This window comes from Aethalodelphis obliquidens, unplaced genomic scaffold (assembly GCF_003676395.1).
Source record: "Aethalodelphis obliquidens isolate GAN/ISIS:26980383/991018 unplaced genomic scaffold, ASM367639v1 scaffold7, whole genome shotgun sequence".
Taxonomy (NCBI): domain Eukaryota; kingdom Metazoa; phylum Chordata; class Mammalia; order Artiodactyla; family Delphinidae; genus Aethalodelphis; species Aethalodelphis obliquidens.
The window spans coordinates 7,174,831-7,193,527 of NW_020837951.1; the positions used below are offsets into that span (position 1 = coordinate 7,174,831).

General features: G+C 57.9%; 2 protein-coding genes across 14 annotated transcripts; one reads left to right on the forward strand and one right to left on the reverse strand.

Annotated features, from left to right (window-relative positions):
- ZDHHC12 (zDHHC palmitoyltransferase 12) lies at positions 1-3,333 on the forward strand. Of its 5 annotated transcripts, none has more exons than XM_027104647.1 (5): positions 1-133; positions 1,600-1,736; positions 2,100-2,177; positions 2,343-2,508; positions 2,726-3,292. In XM_027104647.1, the coding sequence occupies exons 1-5, from the start codon at positions 34-36 to the stop codon at positions 2,926-2,928; spliced, it is 684 nt and encodes a 227-aa protein (XP_026960448.1). In that variant the 5' UTR covers positions 1-33; the 3' UTR covers positions 2,929-3,292. The 5 variants fall into 5 exon arrangements, with proteins under 5 accessions (XP_026960448.1, XP_026960447.1, XP_026960445.1 ...); XM_027104646.1 differs by having other exon boundaries at positions 3-133; positions 2,343-2,531; positions 2,705-3,290; XM_027104644.1 differs by having other exon boundaries at positions 5-133; positions 2,343-2,509; positions 2,705-3,333.
- On the reverse strand, positions 3,275-15,259 carry PKN3 (protein kinase N3). 9 transcript variants are annotated; one of them, XM_027104642.1, is made up of 22 exons: positions 14,582-15,238; positions 12,338-12,578; positions 11,991-12,136; positions 11,233-11,344; positions 11,032-11,159; positions 10,643-10,826; positions 9,073-9,219; positions 8,880-8,989; positions 8,627-8,770; positions 8,136-8,211; positions 7,884-8,052; positions 7,598-7,700; positions 7,419-7,486; positions 7,027-7,090; positions 6,788-6,879; positions 6,050-6,226; positions 5,287-5,349; positions 5,070-5,146; positions 4,488-4,630; positions 4,292-4,399; positions 3,949-3,982; positions 3,275-3,795 (listed from the first exon to the last, which is right to left on the reverse strand). In XM_027104642.1, exons 1-22 carry the CDS (start codon positions 14,603-14,605, stop codon positions 3,662-3,664), a joined length of 2,544 nt encoding a protein of 847 aa, XP_026960443.1. In that variant the 5' UTR covers positions 14,606-15,238; the 3' UTR covers positions 3,275-3,661. The 9 variants fall into 9 exon arrangements, 7 of the variants coding, with proteins under 7 accessions (XP_026960443.1, XP_026960441.1, XP_026960439.1 ...); XM_027104640.1 differs by having other exon boundaries at positions 3,275-3,792; positions 3,902-3,982; positions 14,582-15,001; XM_027104638.1 differs by having other exon boundaries at positions 3,275-3,792; positions 3,902-3,982; positions 7,027-7,486; positions 7,884-7,967; positions 14,582-15,239.
- Between the last annotated feature and the right edge of the window lie 3,438 nt (positions 15,260-18,697).

Sequence of the window (18,697 nt, forward strand, 5' to 3'; positions counted from 1 at the left end):
CGCTTCTTCCGGGTGGGGCCCCGGGCAGAGGCGATGGCGCCGTGGGCGCTGCTCAGGCCTGGGGTCCTGGTGCGGACCGGGCACACCGTCCTGACCTGGGGGATCACGCTGGTGCTCTTCCTGCATGATACCGGTGAGCCGGACCCCGCGCGACCCTGGACCCCCCCGATCCCGCATGATTCCCTAGATGTTTGGGTCTCACTGAGTCCCTTGCCGAAGCCCAAGAGATCCTGGGATTCACCCAATCTCCTCCACATCCTGAGGCCCCCTCCCCATCTCTCATTCCAAGAGCCACCTGCTTTCTGCCTAATACCCAGTTGATCTCTAATTAATTCCAGAATCTTCCTGATCCCTGCCAGATACCCTGTCTGTCCCAGGACCCACCCGGTGCCCCAGATCCGACGACCGACTCGAGCCCCCTTCTCCCCTGATCCTGGGACCCGCCCGACCCTTCCCAGGAATTGACTCCCAAGATTCCGAGGATCAACTAGATGAAGGACTGGCGTCCCGCCCAGCCCTGTGGCCACTAGCTGCCCAAGTCCAGGCTCCCCAGCCTCAGGCAAGAGAACACCGCATAGGGGAGCAGCCTGTCCCTCACGTCCTCATCCTTGATTCTCGCCCTCGTAGCATTCATTCATCCCATCAACCCCCTTCCACCCTTCCTCCTCTTTACCCACCACAGGCCACCTCTGTGGCCACCTCCAGCACAAGTTTTCACCCTCCCTCACTACCACCATCACAGCCCCCACTCATCATCCCTCCTTGCTCCAGCATAAAACCCCGGACCGGGGGCGTTCTCACTTTCCTCCCAAGACCTCAAGTCTCCTCCACTGCCTCTGCCCCTTAGCCTAAAAACCTGCTCAGTCTCCCCATCAGAAAGAACCCCCCCTCAGTGCAACCCCCTTTCCTTCTCCGCTCCCTTTTACAGTCAAGGGGCACCAGAGTTGGCCACACTCGGCTGTCTGGCCGTCTCCTGCCCCTCGCTCTTCAGCCCCCCGCCTCCCAAAATCCTTCAGTCACCTCCATGGGCTGGACCCTTCCTTGCCTGGGCTCCCCTGTTGTCCCTCTGCAGCATCCCAGCCAGCCTGCCGACCCTGCCCTCCTCTGTCTCTTGGGCATCTTGGACCTGGCCAGCTTCTCCGCATCTCAGAGCCAGACCCCTCCTCCCTCTCCCCCACATCCAGCCAAGTCTGGCCCCATCAGCCTCCTTACCCTGCTGTCCATCCCCTCTTCTCCACCCTTCCTGCCACTGCCCTTGTCCAGACACGCTCCGCTCCATGTCCCAGATAAGCCTCCCCTCTGATCCATCTTTTCTCTAGCAGTAAGAGGGCTTTCAGAAACATACCTGACCCTATAACCTTCCATGGTTCTCTATTGCGCTCCAGAGAGAGTGTAGATGAACTGCTGCTTTTTTTTTTTTGCTGAACGTGAACTTCTCCCTCCTGCACCCTATGCAGTGGCCACACCTGACCATTCATCAAACTCCAACTCCAGGCCTTCCCTCAGCCAGGGACACACTTCCCCCCTCCAGCTGCACCCCTCACCTGCACCCTCCTATTCTGTCGCCGCAGCCTCACTCTCCCCCTCTGGCCTCTCCAGCGCTGCGGCAGTGGGAAGAGCAGGGGGAGCTGCTCGTGCCCCTCACCTTCCTGCTCTTGGTACTGGGCTCCCTGCTGCTTTACCTGGCTGTGTCACTCATGGACCCGGGATACGTGAATGTCCTGCCCCAGCCCCAGGTAACCAGGGCTCCCAAACATCTCCTCCCCCACAACAGGGAACTCAAGGCCCCAGTAACAATCTCATGCTAGACCCTGTGCTGAGGGCTTTCCTAGGGAATCCCAGGGAATCGTCTTGCCAGACCTAGAGCCCCATCCTACAATGAGGAAATTGCCAAGACCCAGAGAGGGGAAGTAACTGGCAAAGGTCACACAGCCTCGCCGTCCAGGGCACTCTGCCCCCACTCTACCACCTCCATTACACAGGGGATGGATCCCCAAACGTGCACACCCAGAGTTAAGCTGGCCCCCAAGGGAGCTACCCACCAGTGCCCTCTGCCTCCCAAGGGAACCCCATCTCATACTGTGTCCCCCCATTTTCAGGAGGAGGCCAAGGAAGAGCAGACAGCCATGGTTCCTCAGGCCATCCCCCTTCGGCGCTGCAGATACTGCATGGTGCTGGTGGGTGATGCAGGGACCTCCGTGGGAGGGTCGGGCAAGATTGAGGCTCCTTGGCCTCATCCCTCCTCCAGGAAGGCCTCCCAGATGCCAGCCCTGACCTCCCGCCCACATTGTTGGGTCCAGAAGGGAGCCAGTGTTGAGGCCTGATTCCCTGTGTGCCCACAGCAACCCCTGCGGGCGCGTCACTGCCGTGAGTGCCGTCGTTGTGTCCGCCGATATGACCACCACTGTCCCTGGATGGAGAACTGCGTGGGGGAGCGCAATCACCCAGTGTTCGTGGCCTACCTGGCGCTGCAGCTGGTGGTGCTTCTGTGGGGCCTGTACCTGGCATGGTGGGTTCCCCCAGCGCCCCGGGTGGTGGGTGGGGGGCAGGCAGCAGGCACCCACCAGGTGTGGAGAGAGCCAGGCTCCCTCTTCAGGGGCCTCGGACCCTCTCCCAAATGGCCGGCCCACCTGGGGTCCCTGGAGCAAAACTGCCAACCACATATCCGCCAGCTCTGGGTCCCTGTCCCCCTCCTTCCCTGCAGGTCTGGCCTCCGCTTCTTCCGGCCTTGGGGGCTCTGGCTGCGGTCCAGTGGGCTCCTGTTTGCCACCTTCCTGCTGCTGTCGCTCTTCTCCCTGGTGGCCAGCCTGCTCTTGGCCTCGCACCTCTACCTGGTGGCCAGCAACACCACCACCTGGGAGTTCATCTCCTCACACCGTATCGCCTACCTCCGCCAGCGCCCCGGCAACCCCTTCGACCGCGGCCTGACCCGCAACCTGGCCCACTTCTTCTGTGGATGGCCCTCGGGGTCCTGGGAGACCCTCTGGGCTGAGGACGAGGAAGGCAGCAGCCAGGATGTTTAGGGTTGCTAGAGGCCGGGCCACCGTCTTGTGCCTGAAAACCAGAGGGGCTGCACCCGGGGGCATCAGCGCTCCAAGGGCCTGGACCTCCTCACTGCTGCCCACTCCTCCCAGGCCTCAGGGTGGAGCTGAAGGACAGAACCCTGCCTCAAAGGCAGAAGAGGAGGAAGAGGACCCATGGGGAGCTTGGGCACCAAGGACCTGGGTTGTGGAGACTTCCACCCTCCCCACCCCAAGCCAGGCTGCCTCCAGTGCACAGTTTTATAAATTTAATAATCCATAAAGCAAGTCAAGTATTCAAAAAAACAAACCAAACTGCTCCTCGCTGTGCCTCCCTTTCGGGTCCAGGTCTTGCAACGGGCAGGGGAGAGGTGGTCGGGAGAAGGGAGGGGAGGCAGCACTTTGCCCGGTGACTGAGCAAAGCCCACGACAGCAGCCCGTGGCCGCCACCTTGAGTCCCAAGGGCTCATCAATACCGGGGCGCCCAGGCGGGCAGAAAGGCGGGCAAGCAGAGGCTCCAACCGTCGGGGGGGCAGGGGGTAGAGAGCCCGGGAGGCCCTCAGGGCTCCAGGAATCGCTGGGACACAAAGTCGAAGTCCCGGAAGGCAGCCTGTTGGCGGGCCGTGAGGGGGCTGCGGGCATCAGGCGGCGTCAGGGCAGGCGGCAGCCCCGTGAACTCGCCCTCGAAGTAGCGCAGGTCTGTGGGGCCGCAGAGGGTGGGCACAAATGGGGGCCGGACGGCTCGGGCGAGCAGGGCCTGCCAGTCGGTGGTCTGGGGGCAAGGGTAGAGGTGCCTCAGACCACGGGAGCGGCAGCCCCGCGGGCCCTCGATGCCTCCCACTGTGCCAGGCTCTTGGACCACTGCGGCCCTGGCCACTCACCCTGAAGAAAGGCTGTGTCTTGATCTCCTCAGCATCCCGCTCCCCTGCCCCCAGGCGCTTCTCGGGGCACTTCTGGAGGAGCTGGGGGACAGGACAGGTGCTCATTCAGGGTGTTCGGGCCCCAGGCCCTGCCCGCCTCCCCCTCTCCAGCCTCTCGGGTAGGGATCCCTGAGCCACGAGCAGCTGTCGGCCCAGCCCTGGACCCTGCGGTGATTACCTTCTTTTTTTTTTTTTTTTTTCCTAAAGAGTTTGTTTTGTTTTGTTTTTTGGGGGACGCGCCACGCAGCTTGCGGGATTTTAGTTTCCCCGACCAGGGATTGAACCCGCGCCCCCTGCAGTGGAAGTGCAGAGTCTTAACCACTGGACCACCGGGGAAGTCCCCGCGATTACCTTCTGAATGAGCTCAAGCCCTTGCACCGACAGAAAGCGCGGGTATGGGGCTTCTGCATTGACGATGCAGTCAAACACCTCCTCCTCGGTGTCCCCTGGAAACGGGCACTGCAGGGATGGGGCTCAGCAGGGTACGTGGGCCCCCCCCACCCCCACCCGACCTGGAGGCCCCACCAGCACCCCGTCCAGCGCTCACCTCGCCCACCAGCATCTCGTAGAGCAGCACGCCCAGCCCCCACCAGTCCACAGCCCGCGTATAGGCCTCCTGGGTCAGCACCTCAGGGGCCAGGAACTCCGGGGTGCCACAGAAGGTGCTCGTCCGGTCCCCAAAGCCAATCCCTGCAAACCGACATCCACACTGATGCCAGCGTGGTGTGTTACCCACAAGAACCTCTCGCTGTAAGAATCAAGCACCCACCCTCCTTATGACCCCATGTCTGAACCTGTGCCGAGCCCTGCCCCACACCCTCGGAGGTGGGAACGGTTTTTATGCCACTTGATTGATGAGGAATCTGAGTCTCAGACAAGCTCGTGTGCCAGGGTCACGCAGAAAGCAGAACCCAGTGCCCTCTCCCGGCCCAGGAGCTCCCTCTGGCCAAGGGCAAGGGGCTCTTTTAGAGCTTTTAGGGCTGGGAAGGACGAGCCAATGTGTCCAGCTAGTCCCTGGAATGAGGGCTGGGAGGCAGATTTCCTGGGAGCTGCCACTTGCCCACCACCCTGCTGGCCTGGACTGAGTGAGCACGACTGAAAGACGGGATCCTGGACAGGAGGCACCCACCTTCCTTACAGAGCCCAAAGTCTGCGATCTTCAGGAAACCCTGGGCATCCAGCAGAAGATTATCCAACTTAAGGTCTCTGAGGGCAAAGGCGGGGCAGATCAAAGGGGCTAAGAAGCGCTGAGGCCCAGGGAACAGCGGCCCCACCCTAGAGCAGCCCAGGAGGAGGGTAGCATCTGCCCCCTCGCCCACTCCCCCAGCATCTCGGGGGCAAGTTACCTGTAAATGATCTTCTGCTCATGTAAGAACTGCAGCCCCAGGACCACACAGGCCAGATAGAACCTGGAGGGTTGGGGCAGGGGGTAGTTCAGGCCCAGGACTGTGGGGGACAGGGCAGGGAGGCACCAGGATGGCCATGGCCTGGGGACCCCAGATATCCCTGCCAGAGTCATGTGGGGGTGAGAGACTGGGAGGAGCCTCATGTGTAGCAGGGGTGGAGCTCCTCCAGATAACAGCCTGCCCTTCCTGGGCTCTGAGATTGTGCCAGGGATGACACCGAGTATCCTCACGCCGACCCTGGCATCCTCCCAGCAGCCTGCTGTGGACACCCGTCACGCCTATTTTTCAAACGAGGATCTCAGACTCCCAGTAAATGACACACCCAGGGTCGCACAGCTAGTGGCTGAGCAGATATGTGAATCCGGGCTCCAGAGCCCACTCTGCTGGGCAAGAAATAACACCACCAGCTGTTGGTTACTTACTGCTCACCAGTCCCTGTGCTCAGCAATTTCTAAATGTTATGTTCATCCATGCAACAAGCCTATGAAATAGTTATCATTAGCCCAATTCACAGCTATATAAACTGAGGTCTGAGGTCACAAACGCTATGAGGGTTGACAACCAGGATTTGAACCAAGGCCTCCCTGACTCCATGCTCTTCTGCTGATGGGCACCCTGGAGGAAGCAGGATGAAGGCGTCGCCAGGTACAGGGAAGCAGGGAAGGCTTGCTGGAAGAGGCGTACAGGAGAGGTGGGAACCCACCGGGCCTGGGGCTCAGGGAAGACGTCCTCGTGGATCTGCATCATGAGGTCGCCACCGGGCACAAACTCAGTCACGAAGCAGGCGTGGCTGGAGGTGTGGAAGCAGGCAAGGAGGGAGAGTAGGAAGGGGTGCCCCATGCGGCCCACAGCCTCCAGGATTCGCTTCTCGCAGTACAGGCTGCAAGAGGAGGGTGTGGGTTTTAGAGGGAAGGAGGGAACCCAAAAGGGAATGAAAACCTCCCCTGACTACGCCCTGTCACCCACACAACACCCCTGGGTCACTGGCTCTTAAGTCAAAGTGCCAGAGGCAGCTAGAGTGATGGTTCACGTGTATCCGGAGCTCACACAGGTCTTTTTTTTTGGCCACGCTGTGTGGCATGCGGGATCTCAGTTCCCCGACCAGGGATGGAACCAGCACCCCCTGCAGTGGAAGCGCAGAGTCTTAACCACTGGACCACCAGGGAAGTCCCTTACATAGGTCTTGAACCTGTACAACCACCCTGTTCCCATTTCACAGATGAGGAAACTGAGGTGCATAAACGAGGGGACCTGCCCAAGGGCACACAGTTAACAACTGCAGTTGCTAACAAGAGAGCCCAGGCCTGGCTGGCCCCACAGGGTCACCTCTTACAAGCCCCAGTAGCATTCAGCTGCCTTCCGGGGCCACCAGCCCAGGCCTGCCATCCTGGGTACCCTCCACGTGCCCGGATGCCGGGAACCCCCTGGCCTCAGCACACACCTCTCTATCTCGTCCCGGCTCAGCACCTCTTGCTTCTTCAGCGCTTTGATGGCATAGTATTGACCTGTCCCCTTGAACTGGACCAGGAGGACCTGGGGACCAGAGAGAGACTGGGCTCCAGGTGGGCAGTACAGGAGTCTACTTCCCCCACCCACTGCCCCACAGACCCCAGAGTCCCCCTAGCTAGCGTGTGTCGGGGCCTGCCCACCCCCCTCCACTGCACCTCATGAGCCCACTACCTTCCCGAAGTGGCCCCGGCCCAGCACGGCCAAGCAGCGGAAGTCCTGAAGCCGGGGGGGTTTCCTGCAAGAGAGAGGGTACAGGAAGCCCCTGGGACAAGGGCTGGGGCTCCGCCAAGGGCCACTCCAAACCCTCCCTCCACGCCTGGTCCTGGGCTGTCCCCACCTGTGAGGCAAGAGGGGCAGGGGCTGGAGAGGCCGGGTGGGAGCTCCTAGGACTGCCATTTCCTGGGGTCTGGCATGCAGGTGGAGCTCAGTAACGTGGGCTCCGCAAGTGAGAACCTGAGAGCAAGCCAAGAGCTCGGGGCGATGTGAGAACGCCTGACATGCAAACACCCAAGTGAGTGGACAGATGTCTCTCTCAAACGCCAAGGTGAGCCTGCCAGGGGTACCTGGTGGCTGAGGCTGGCAGAGATGGCTCGAGTCGAGTCCTGGGCTCCATGTGGGGGCGTTTGGTGCTCTGTGAGGGCAGAGGGGCTCAGGGCAGAGGGGGCTTCCTCTCCTTCTTCCCTCCAGCCCTGCCGTCCCCACCCAGACAGCCACCAGCATGACCAGCCCTGCCGCCGCTCACCGGCATCTCCTCGGGGGTCGGCTCCTGGGGCAGGTAGAGGCGCGGTGGCTTGGGTGGGGATTGGATCTCTTCTCGCAAGGGGGTCTTCTTGGGCGGGAAATTACTGTGGGGAAGAAGCAGACACACGACCGGGCACAGGCGGATGGAATGCGGGGGCGGGGGTGGACCCACAGCCGCGTGAGACAGAGAGACGGGTCAGAGGGCGAGCAACGGGGACAGGCACTGTCTGCATCTGGAGTGAGGTGACTCCACAGAGAAGCAGACAGCCTGGGGCGAGGCTCCTCACCTGGGTGAGGCAGGGTCGGCGGCCCCCCGGGGTGTGGCTGGGGTCTGGGAGCACCCTTTCGGGGGGCTGATGGTGCTTGGAGAGCTGCAGGGGGGCAGTAGGCTCATGACCAAGCGCCCCCAGGCCGCCATGCTGAGGTTCATCTGGGAAGCCCTCAGGAAGTCCTGACCTGGGGAAAAAGGGGGCTCAGTCCCGGGGTCTCCTAAGGGTCCCAGCCCTGCTCCCTACTAGCCAGCCTTCTCCACTCCACACCTCTGCGTTTTGAGAAAATGCGCTTCTGCCTCTGCAGCCGGGGCCTTCTCTCAATGACAGGGTCACAGAAGGTCACCTGCGGGGGCAGGGGGCAGGGCTGAAGACCAGTCCCCTCCCACCCCACCTGCCACGGGCACCTCCTCAGCCTCCAGGCTCCCAGCCTGAGCTCATGTCAACAGACACAAGAGCCAGAAGGACTCAGAGAGATGGATCCAACATCCTCATTGGGACCAGAGGGGAAACCGAGGCCCGGAGAAGAGAGGTGGTCCAGGGTCACACACGCGGCAGGGCAGACAGGACAAGGATGCAGGCCGCTAGGCTCCCACGAAGTCCTCAGAGAGGGGCTGGGAATCCTTCCCTCCTCTAGATCTCCTCCCTCTGGGCCTCAATTTCCACTCCTACGTGTGGGTGCAGAGCACAGGCTCAAAGGCCCTTCTTTGCTCTAACGGAGCCAGGGCCCACGAGGTCAGAGGGCAGGGGCCAGTGGGCACCTGGACAAAGAGCAGCCCCTGCGGCACCAGGCTGAGGGAGAGCTGGTGACAGGCATTGTCCAGGAAGTCCTCCAGCCTCAGGAAGGCCACGCCACACAGCTGCCGCCAGTCCCGCCAGTGCACCCCAATCTCCAGCTCTCGGGCCTGCAGTGGGGAGGCCAGGTTGAGGGGTGGAGCGTGGCACGAGCCACTACCTGGCCGGCCTTCCACCCCACGGCCCACGGTCACCCCTGTCCACACAAGGCAGCCTCACCCGCTCCAGGGGGACGACAAAGGTCTGGTCCCAGGACTGCTTGGCCACAGGCCCCCAGGCCGTCTGGCCCACAATGCGATTGTCCACCTTCAGCACGGCCAACACCTCACCTGTGGGGCCAGAGCCAGGGCTCAGGGCAGGCCGGGAGCGGGGGTCCCTCGCTGTTCCCCAGCTTCCCGTGCCCCCTACTCACTGGCCAGCTCGCCTCCACCACGCTGCTGCTTGGCCCTGCTCCAAAGCCAGCCCTGGGAGGGGGTCCCGGCCAGCGCGGCCACGGGGGAACGTCCAGGCACAGCTGTCAGCAGCTGCTCACAGCCCAGGAGGTGGACCTGCAGCGTCCCTGCCAGGGAGCATGGTGGGGGGCCGTTATCAGGTGCCGTCCTCCAATGGACCCCTGGGACCCCAGGAATGCTACCTTCTCCTGGAGGTATAGCTAAACACAGACCTTGCCCACATTAGGCCTCGGCAGCCACCTGCCACTCTTGGGGCCGGCCAACTGGTCCTCCCCTCCTGCACACTCTCTACGTGTTGGAAGAAGCAGGGACACACAGGCAGAGGAGTGAGACTCAGACCTCAGCCGGGTTGCACGGGACCGCAGCGCGTGGCGACACACTGCTCAGGGCTCAGGGCCTAGGAACAGCGCCACGGCAGGGATGAGAGCCCAGGGAAGAGCAGGAGGCCTGGCTGGCGGACCTGTCCCACCGCTTCCCCGGGCCTGTCTCCCCATCTGCACAGCGGAAAGCAGCGCCAGCTCAGCCCTACCTCCTGCAATGGGCACAAGCGTGTTTTGCCAACCAAGCAGATTCATTTTAGGGTCATTAGAGACGTGTCCCTCAAAGGGCAGAGGAAGCAGTGGGACTCTGGCCGCCCTTGAGGACATACACTGGGCCTAAGAGCACCATTTAGGGAGTCTGGGCCTGGGGTTTACACTCTGAGAGACCTCATAAAACAAGGCAGTGCCAGGGTGGAAGAACGATTGGAGGAATACGGGCATTCAGCCAGAAGACAGGATGTGGGGTGGCCCCAAGTACCTGAATTTTAGGCCATTTAACAAGGCCTTACCCCCACCTTCCCCAACTTGTCTACTTGGCTAACTCACATAAGCCATTCGAGGCCAAGCTCAGACACCACCCCCTCCAGGAAGCATTCCTTGATTCCCCAGGGGCCAGGTGAGGGGGCCCATCCAGCTGCTGTACTTCCCCTTCTCAGCTCTGCTCACAGTGGGATGGGGCCCGTCTACCCTGCATCAGCTCTGTGTTGGCAGGGGCTGGGCTCTCTAGTTGGCACCATGTCCCAGGTGGGAAGTTCAGGGCTTCCAGAGTTGACACTGTTAGATTATTTGGAGGCAGATCCAGCTTGGGATAAAGAAGAACTTTCCAACAGCCCAAACTGCCCGGAACTGGGTATCAAGGCCTCCAGGGCTATGAGCTCCCTAACACTGGCACTTTGAGCACTCTCATGGTTCCTCACTTAAATAATAGCTTCACCGACTGAGCGATCTCTGTGCCTGCACGGTGCTGAGCACTTCACACGCAACAACTCACTGAATTTTCGCAGCAACCCTATGAAATAGGTGCTGTTATCACCCCCATTTGACAGAGTGAAAAACCGGGGTCTGGAGAGGGGATGTCAGTTGCACAAGGTCACACAGCTAGGGGATGGTGAGGCCAGGATTGGAAGTCTCCAAGATTCTTCCCCACTGTGTTTCAGCCTCCTCCCTGGAAGGGAAGGAGAGCTCTGAAGTAGGAGGGACTCCCGGGTACCTGTCATGGCGGTGGGCTTCACGAGTGTTCCTGAAGGCTGGGGGTTCCCAGACACAGCAGTCCGCAGCTCCCGGGCCACTCTGCCACGCAGAGGGTGTGCAGGAGGCAGTCCCTCCAGCAGCTGCTCCAAGGCCAGCCGCAGGAGGTCCAGTTTCTGGGAGGACTCCTGGAGCTGGGCCTGAGCCTGCAGAAGGGATACAGGGCCATGGGGTAACGGTGGGGGCAGCGGCTCAGGCCACCTGGAGACACCCTGGCTGAGGTCTAGACAAGAATGTGCCTCCTGTTTCCTCATTGCCACCCCTCACAGCCAGTCCAGCAGTGTCTCCCGCCACTGCAGAGGGTGGTACCACTCAGAGAGGAGCAGCAGTGGGTGGGGACCATGATCTGACCTCGGCTAGCACCTTGCGGTCCTGCGTTCGCCGGCTACCGAGCAGCTTCACCACGTTCTTGGCGCCCTCGGCCACAGCAGCCTCGATGCGTAGCCGGTGCCGCAGCTCCTCCACCAGCAGCTCCGGTCCTGGGAGGAGGGGGTCAGCCCTCAGGCCCATGCCCGGCTCCGCTCTGCCCATCCACACTTCTCAAGGCCTCACCTGGCTCAGGGGACCCGCTGGCCTCCAGGCTGCTGATCTTCATTCGTAGCAGGGCCACCTTCAGCTGGCTGTCCTGTAGCATCTGCTGGGCGGCTGCCAGAAGCTTCCTCTCCTGTGGGGTTGTAACATATGCCCCCTGAGGCCAGGACCAGGCCAGAACCTCCCTGGTCAGACCAGGGACTGGAGCAAGCCTCCCCCATCTGTCCAGAATTGAAGCTAAGCCTCTCTCGGTAGGCCAGATACTACAGCCAAGCCTCCCTTTTTAGACTAGGTCTGGAGCAGACCTCCCCCATCAGACTAGACAAGGGAGCGCTAAGGTCAAGCCTCCCTTATTAGATCAGGGCGAGCCTCCACATCATGCTGGGGGTTGGGACGGGTTGGGAGTTGGGCTGAGATTCCCCATTAGACGTGTTTTGCCTTCTCTGTTAGACAAGGGGTTCGAGCCATGCCTTTCCCACCAAGCTGAGATTTGGGGTTCTGCCTCCCCCGTCAGACTAAGGGTGAGACTGTCTCTCTTACAGGGTCAATGGCCGGGTTGCATTTCCCTATCAGAATAGGGGCTGGTAGTGGGATGAAGTGGGAGATTGGGATTGACATATATACACTAGTATGTATAAAATAGATAACTAATAAGAAACTGCTGTATAAAAAAAATTCAAAAATTCAAAAAAAAAAAAAAAAAGAATAGGGTCTGGATCACCATCTTCTCTAATAATCAGAGAGCCAAATCTCTTCCCCTCAGATCCCAGGGGCCTTACCTTGGGAGTGCCACTGGCATACGTGTGGGTCATATTCTCGGCTCCCTGCTTGACCTTCAGCTCTACCTGCAGCTGCCTCTGTAGAGCCTCCAGGTGTCGGGCCCCTGGCTGCTCTGCCAGCGGACGAGGTCCTGAGGCCGCAGGTTCTGTGTGCAAAGAGCGTGGGGCTCATGAACCCCTCCCCCAGAGCCGAGAGCCCCTCATGGCCTAGCTCTCTCCTCCCCGCCCCTCCCGGGCGGGGCTACAAGAGGAGGCTCTGAGAGAGGTCAGGGCCAGGGCCGAGGCCAAGGAGCTGGGTCAGCCTGCCGCCTGCTGTCCCGAGGGGCCTGCTCAGATTCCTCACTCACCAGCCGGGCCAGGCCCGGGGCCAGGCAGCAGGATGCGGGCATGCAGCTCCCGCAGCTCCCCGTGCAGCTGCTCCAGGCGGCGGTTGGAGGACCGCAGCAGCTGCTGCACGTGGCCCAGGTGGCGGCGGTCGGTGGCTACCCGCCGCAGGTTCTCCACACCCTCCTTGATTTTCAGCTCCTTCTGGATGGCCCGGCGGATCGCCTCTTTCTCATCCCCTGGGGGCCACTGGCCCGCCCCAGGCTGGAAAGGCAGAGGCCTTAGTCCCCTCAGTCCCCACCTCCACGGCCTCAGCTCATCACAGGCGGAGGGGAAGGGAGGCAGGCGCAGTCAGCACCCAGGACTGACACACATGGTTTGGGAAGCATCTATGAGCTTAGAGCTAGCATCCCTAAGCCAGATGGAAACCCCAAGGCTATTTATCCAGCCCATGCTCCTGTCCTGTGCCATCAGAGAGAAGAGTAAGGGGGAAAAAATTGTTGATGTTTACATGGTGTTCTGTTCTAAGAACTGTGCAGACATTAACTTGTTGATCCTGACAGCAACCCCATGAGGTAGGTGTAGTTATTATCCCCATTTTATAGATGAGGAAACTGAGACACAGAGAGGTTAAGTAATTTGCCCAAGGCCACAACACAGGGAAGGAGATGCACCGTCATCTCTTGGGCCCCAGCCTCTCCCTGCCGGTCATGCTTACATCGGGCTGCTCTCAGTCTGGGATCCAGGCTAAGGTCTGGGGACCAGAAAAGAGGCTTGGCACTGAGAAGGGCCCCCCTGCCACCACCAAGGTCACGCAGACAGGGAAGCCTGTGGCCTGAGTGGAAGCTAGGGCTGTTCCCCTGATCTTCCGACACCCCAGCTGGCAAAGCAGAGGCACAGAGGGGTTGAGGAGGTCTCCGGGGCCCACTCCCAGCTCAGCTCCTGGGAGGAATTAGAAGGCTCTCTCACTGCTTCATCCCAAGCGAGAGCAAGAAAGAGGAAAAGCTCCTTCCCAGAGGCCATTTCAAACCAACGGGTGCTGCTGCTGACCTCAGCCCAGGGTAACCCATGATGCCCCCAACCCAGGACTGCCTCAGAGCCCTCACCTTACCTCTCGGCTCTCCATCTCCTGAGCCCAGTGGAGCCTTGGGGACCCCCACCCCAGGCCTCCGCTGGCCCTCTGGCCCGTCTGTCAGAGGGCAGGGGCGGGGCTCAGGAAATCCTTTGAGGGCCCTAGGCCAGAGGGCCAGAGCCAAAGGCCTGAGCAAACAAAGATCCCACGGAGCTGGGGGCCCGGCACCGGGGTCCTGAGTCACCCAGCTGCCGCTGCTGGGCGGAGGTTAACAGGAAATCGGAAAATATGTACAAGCCACGGCTGGAACAGGCAGAGGGACCTCCGGAGGAAGGGGGAGGGAGGGCACAGACGCAGCCCTGAAAGTTGCCCAAGGGGTGGGGGCACTCTAGGAGTCTTGTGGACAACACTTCACCCTTGACCAGAGCCCATGGTCCTGCCTGCTCTGGGCTGGAATCCTGCCAAGTGCGCACACACCTCTCCCTTTCGGCTCCGCGGCTGGGGCGCTATCTTGTACACAAACGTCCCCACACCCATTTGCTCTGGGCTAGTATCCCACCTCTCCCCACACACCCCAATAAGACACACAGCCTCGGTCCCACGCGAACCTATTGCCAACTCCGGCAAGAACCCCGCCCCCTCGCCATTTGGTCTGGAACCCTGTGTACCCGAGGGTTCCCCCGGGAATTGGGTAGGCCCCTTCCTCTGGGGTCCCCACTCGCCGCCTGCCTGTGTGCTCTGGGAAGGACCCCACGACCGCGTGGGAGTGGCACCCTCCGCCTGCCGCACACATTCTTCTCCCCTCCCAGGACCCGTCCCTAGGTGCCTGCACGGCCCCCCTTTGCTTTCGCAGCGGATGCACATCGGCCTTAGAGTGTCACCTGGAAGAACAGATTTTAGGAAACTTTGGGGCCCACCCTGGTGGCCCTGACTGCGGACCCAGACGTGCTCATGGTTAGGCCTGACTGGAGGCTCTGATTCACTTGGAGGTGATTTGGGGACGTTTCCAGGAGGCAGGAACGACTTACCCCCAATGCTCAGGTCTGCCCTGCGAAGGTGTAGGGGGGCGCAGGGCAAGGGCTGGGAAGGGACACGGGGAGGGACTGGGGACGCGGCCGGAGCCCGGGGCGGTGAATGAGCCTCCCCCTACCCCCCGGCCCGCGCCCGAGGCCCGTCCCCTCCGGGCGCCGTTCACCTGCTGCGGCGCCCCCTCTTCCATGGCGCCGCTCGGGCAGCTCGGCCCCTCCTCTCGACCACTCCGGTTCCGGAAGCCCGGGCCCCTCCGCCAGGGCTTTCAAACTTGAAACTTCCCGGGAAGCGGCGCCGGAGTCGCGGGATCGGGCGCCCCCTCCCGAGGTCCGCTGGCCCTCGCGGGACCTGGGATCAGCGCCGCCTCTCGGCCGCGAGGGATCGAGCCCGGCTCCTGACCCAGAGGCCCCGGCGCCTCCCCCGGATCCGATGTTCCGAGGGATTTGGAGCCCAGCGCCCCTCATCTGAGGCCGCGGTTCCCGCTCCTTGAGACACTGACCCCCGCCCCGCGATACAAGGGCAGAAAAGGACATTTCCCGGGCCGGAGTTCTCCAGCTGCCGGGTCGCGCGCCCAGAGGGGCGGGCCCGGGTGGGGACAGCGCCGCCTGCCGGCCGCGGGGCAATGCCTGTGTGGTCTGTCCTCTCTGGGCCGGGTCAGCCTCTTCCTCGGAACCCCGCCGCGACCTGGCTCCCGCCCGGAGTCACTCTTCCTCTCCCATGTCATTGGTGTAAAATGGGCTAATCCCATACCTGTCGCCCCCCAAGGAGGCTTGGCCCTGTCTGTAATCACTGTAAGAATGTATGCGTGGGGAAACAATAAAGCCTTACCCAAATTACACCAAATTACAAACGAATCCAAAATCCCTCAGGACCCCCGCCCCATCACTTGACTAGACTGGAGCTTTCTGGTTCATCCAGAGCTGCTCAGCCTTTGCCCTAAAGGGCTCATCTAAACAGAATACACATTTAAACCTTGAGAAAAAGCCACCATTTCAGGAAACTAGCCTGCACTAGGCGGTTCTTGCAATGGCTTAGGTACGTAGGGGACCCTGGTTCTTTACTGCCTAGTCTAGAGTTGTTTAGGCAATTCCTGTTATCCAATGCTCACCAGCACTTTGTGCCAGGACTTTACTGGAAGGAGCCTTGTCCAAGGGGCCGGAAGTGAGTAAGGCTCAAATACTGAAGGTGGCTTATTTGCTGACTTGGAAGAGGTGCCCTCCAGTGCTTTTATAGGAGGAAACCATGTCAGTTCCACTTTGCTCTATCACCTCCTTCACAGTGGACTGGAAAGTGAAATCGGCAAAACATGGGCAATCCTGGGATTGTCCTGCAATGGGAAAATCAACCAAGTGACATGAACATAGGCTAAGGAGACTTGGTTCACTGGGGGACATGCCGACTTCATAATCAGAGCCAAGTGCAACACTTTTACATATATACTAATCAGAATTATTGAAGGCTAGACATTTAACAGCTAGTAAGCAAGCTGGCCAGGCACATGGTAAGCTCCTTTAAGTGGGGGTTATCGAAGTGCCCTAAGCTGAATGTTAACAAATAACTGGGAGGTAAAAAGACTACCAGCTTCTGACTGTAGGTCATGGGTTTCAGAAAAAAAACATCAAACGAGCAAAGCTCTGCCTTTCAGGAGGGTATCTAGTTCCCATCTTGAGGCTCATTTATCCAATCCTCCAGCCAGAAAGCTGAATTATGTGGAAGAACAATGATTTTTAAGTTTGCTGTGAAGTGTTTCACTGTCTCAGTGGCCACTGAGGGAAAGGGGTTCAGAAATAGAACACATCCACCTTTCCTAATGAACCCCAGGCTGGACAAACCTATAGCCCTGGGCTGATGGATGAGTCTGACAAGATAGCTGCATCTTACATGTCTGATGGTGATGGTGCTTCATAAAATTGTAATTCTTAGGAAAATTGAAGTTCACATTTAACACCCAGCGGGTAGTGAATAGCCCAAACGAACTCTGGCTAACGAGCTGTTAAAGTTGTGTAACATCAACCTGAAAGGAACTGTCCCAGCAGGCTACATAAAGAAACATTTACCCCTTTCTATACTTTTTTTTTCCTTCCTGGTACTGCAGACATCAATCCATCTACATTTAGATTTGCCTCCCTTGGGTAGTATCTGAGTATGCAACGTTACTAACTAATCAAGTTGTAACATACCCTCCACTTTAAAAGTCCTCCCTGTTCTTGTTCTCATCACAAAACTGCAGTCCCTGTCCCCTCAGGCCCATTAAAAATAAAACTTGTAAGTCTTCATTAAATGAAATCCTCCAAGTCTTCGTTTTTTGCAATAGAATCCCATTCTGACCATAGCCAGAAAGGGTTTATAAGCAAAATATAACAAAAAAGGCAAAAAAAACAAATTTGTGTTTATGGGACCAAGTGAAACCATGAAACCGGTTGTTATAAAGCAGTAATGATAAAGATTACCAAATTAATACACAAACACAATTATACAGCCCTCTAAGCCCCCAAACTCCCAAGAATCCATCAAGTAAAAGACTCCTACTTTTCGGCACCCAAACAGCTAACACAGGTGAAGCAGGGCAGATGCCAAGCCAATCTGTCAGCCCAACAAGACACTGAGGTACTCCACAGACATTTAAACTCTACATTTTAGAGCCAGCATTGGTTGAAATAGTAAGGGCCTCTCATGGAGGTCAGAGAGCACAGACTAAAGTCTTAAAAATATCAGTACATCACTGGAGAGGCAACCTCGATTGCAGAGCATTCCGTACAAGTTTTTAAATTAAATGTAAAGACACATTACAAGCTACTGTCCTCTCTGCCCCAATTCATGCAGTGAAGTTCCCCTTGTAAGCAGAGTATGGCACAGCTTTGGAAGAGGATGTCCCAAGAGAAATGAGCTAAACAGCCACTATTTGCTCCTTCCTTTTTAGATGTCCTTGTACCAAAGGCGCTTTGAGCCATTCACCTGGCACTTCCCAAAACATACTTGCCTAAGGGCCAGCCCAAGAACTCTTGCAGTTGCAAACAAAGCACACTACTTTGTAGCCATCTTCCAGTACACTAAGTTTGCCCCTTCTGCCTTCTCACAGCCTAGCACTCCTTCAGATTTACGGCCACAGCGGAAGCTAAAGGGTTGTCTCAATAACTGGGAAGAAATTACCTTTAGGGGCTCCTATCTTTTGACCACATTCCCCAAAATAAACATTGTAGTTTGATTAAATAACCTAACAGTGCCATGACCTCACCAGCACATTAAAAACCAGTTTTGGTAAGCTGTCACTCTGTGAAACAAAAATCACAGGCTTACTTCATGAGTATTACTTCAAGTGACTTGTTTTTCTTCCGTAGTGAAAAGTCCCTTAAATGCTGACTTCAAAATCAAAATACAGGAATCCCCTCACGAATCTATAACATTCCAAGTAACAGTAATTTGTCCATGACTTCCAAACATACCTTTCCACACAGACGTACCTATGATCTGAAGCACAGCTCTCCCCATTTCCCAGTCACTACGAACGGAAATAACAAGACCAAAAAACAAAAACAAAGCAAAAACTAGCTCATCATCTAAATTCAAAAGCAAGTACCAACATTTCTCTGTAAAACAAGGAGAATGACCCCAGCCAAAAAAATCTTTATGTTCCTTTATTGGAGCAAGATTCCTGACCAGTATACAGTGATGTATTTGCTACAGAGACCTGTGCAGAAATTACATACTATCCATCTAGACAGGTTTTCGTTACACTTTGCCTACTGATGGAATAGTTCCATTTATAAAGTTTTTATACATCAAAAAGCTTTGAATTTGACCAGACGGTCCATTAATTCATCTCTGAAAAAGCTAAGTGGCATTTAACTTTAGCTACTATACTTTACAGCATTAAAAAGCTTATGCATTAGGTAGCTTCTCAAAATGTGATTTATACACAATGGCATTTAGCAGACAGAGCAGAGTCCATCATCTCCCCCAGATTCACACAGACAGGTCTCATTTGAGAGCTATATGATAAAAGAGCTGGTACTTTGAGACAAAAGTACTCCTAACCTGAGTTTCTTACCACCAATACGGACTTCTTACTCTGAAAGCCTGTCTTCTCGGCCACATTTTACAGTGCCGGCGAAGACATGCCAACAATCGTCCTGTGTATGAACTCGGCAGTAGAGCACCAGGTCTGTCGGATGGTGGTGGCAGGCACTATTATATCCAGGTAAATAAAAGCCCATATTTTGAAATGGCAATTTGAGATACAAATCAAGGGTACAACATATTCAGAACTGAGCTTTCAGCAATC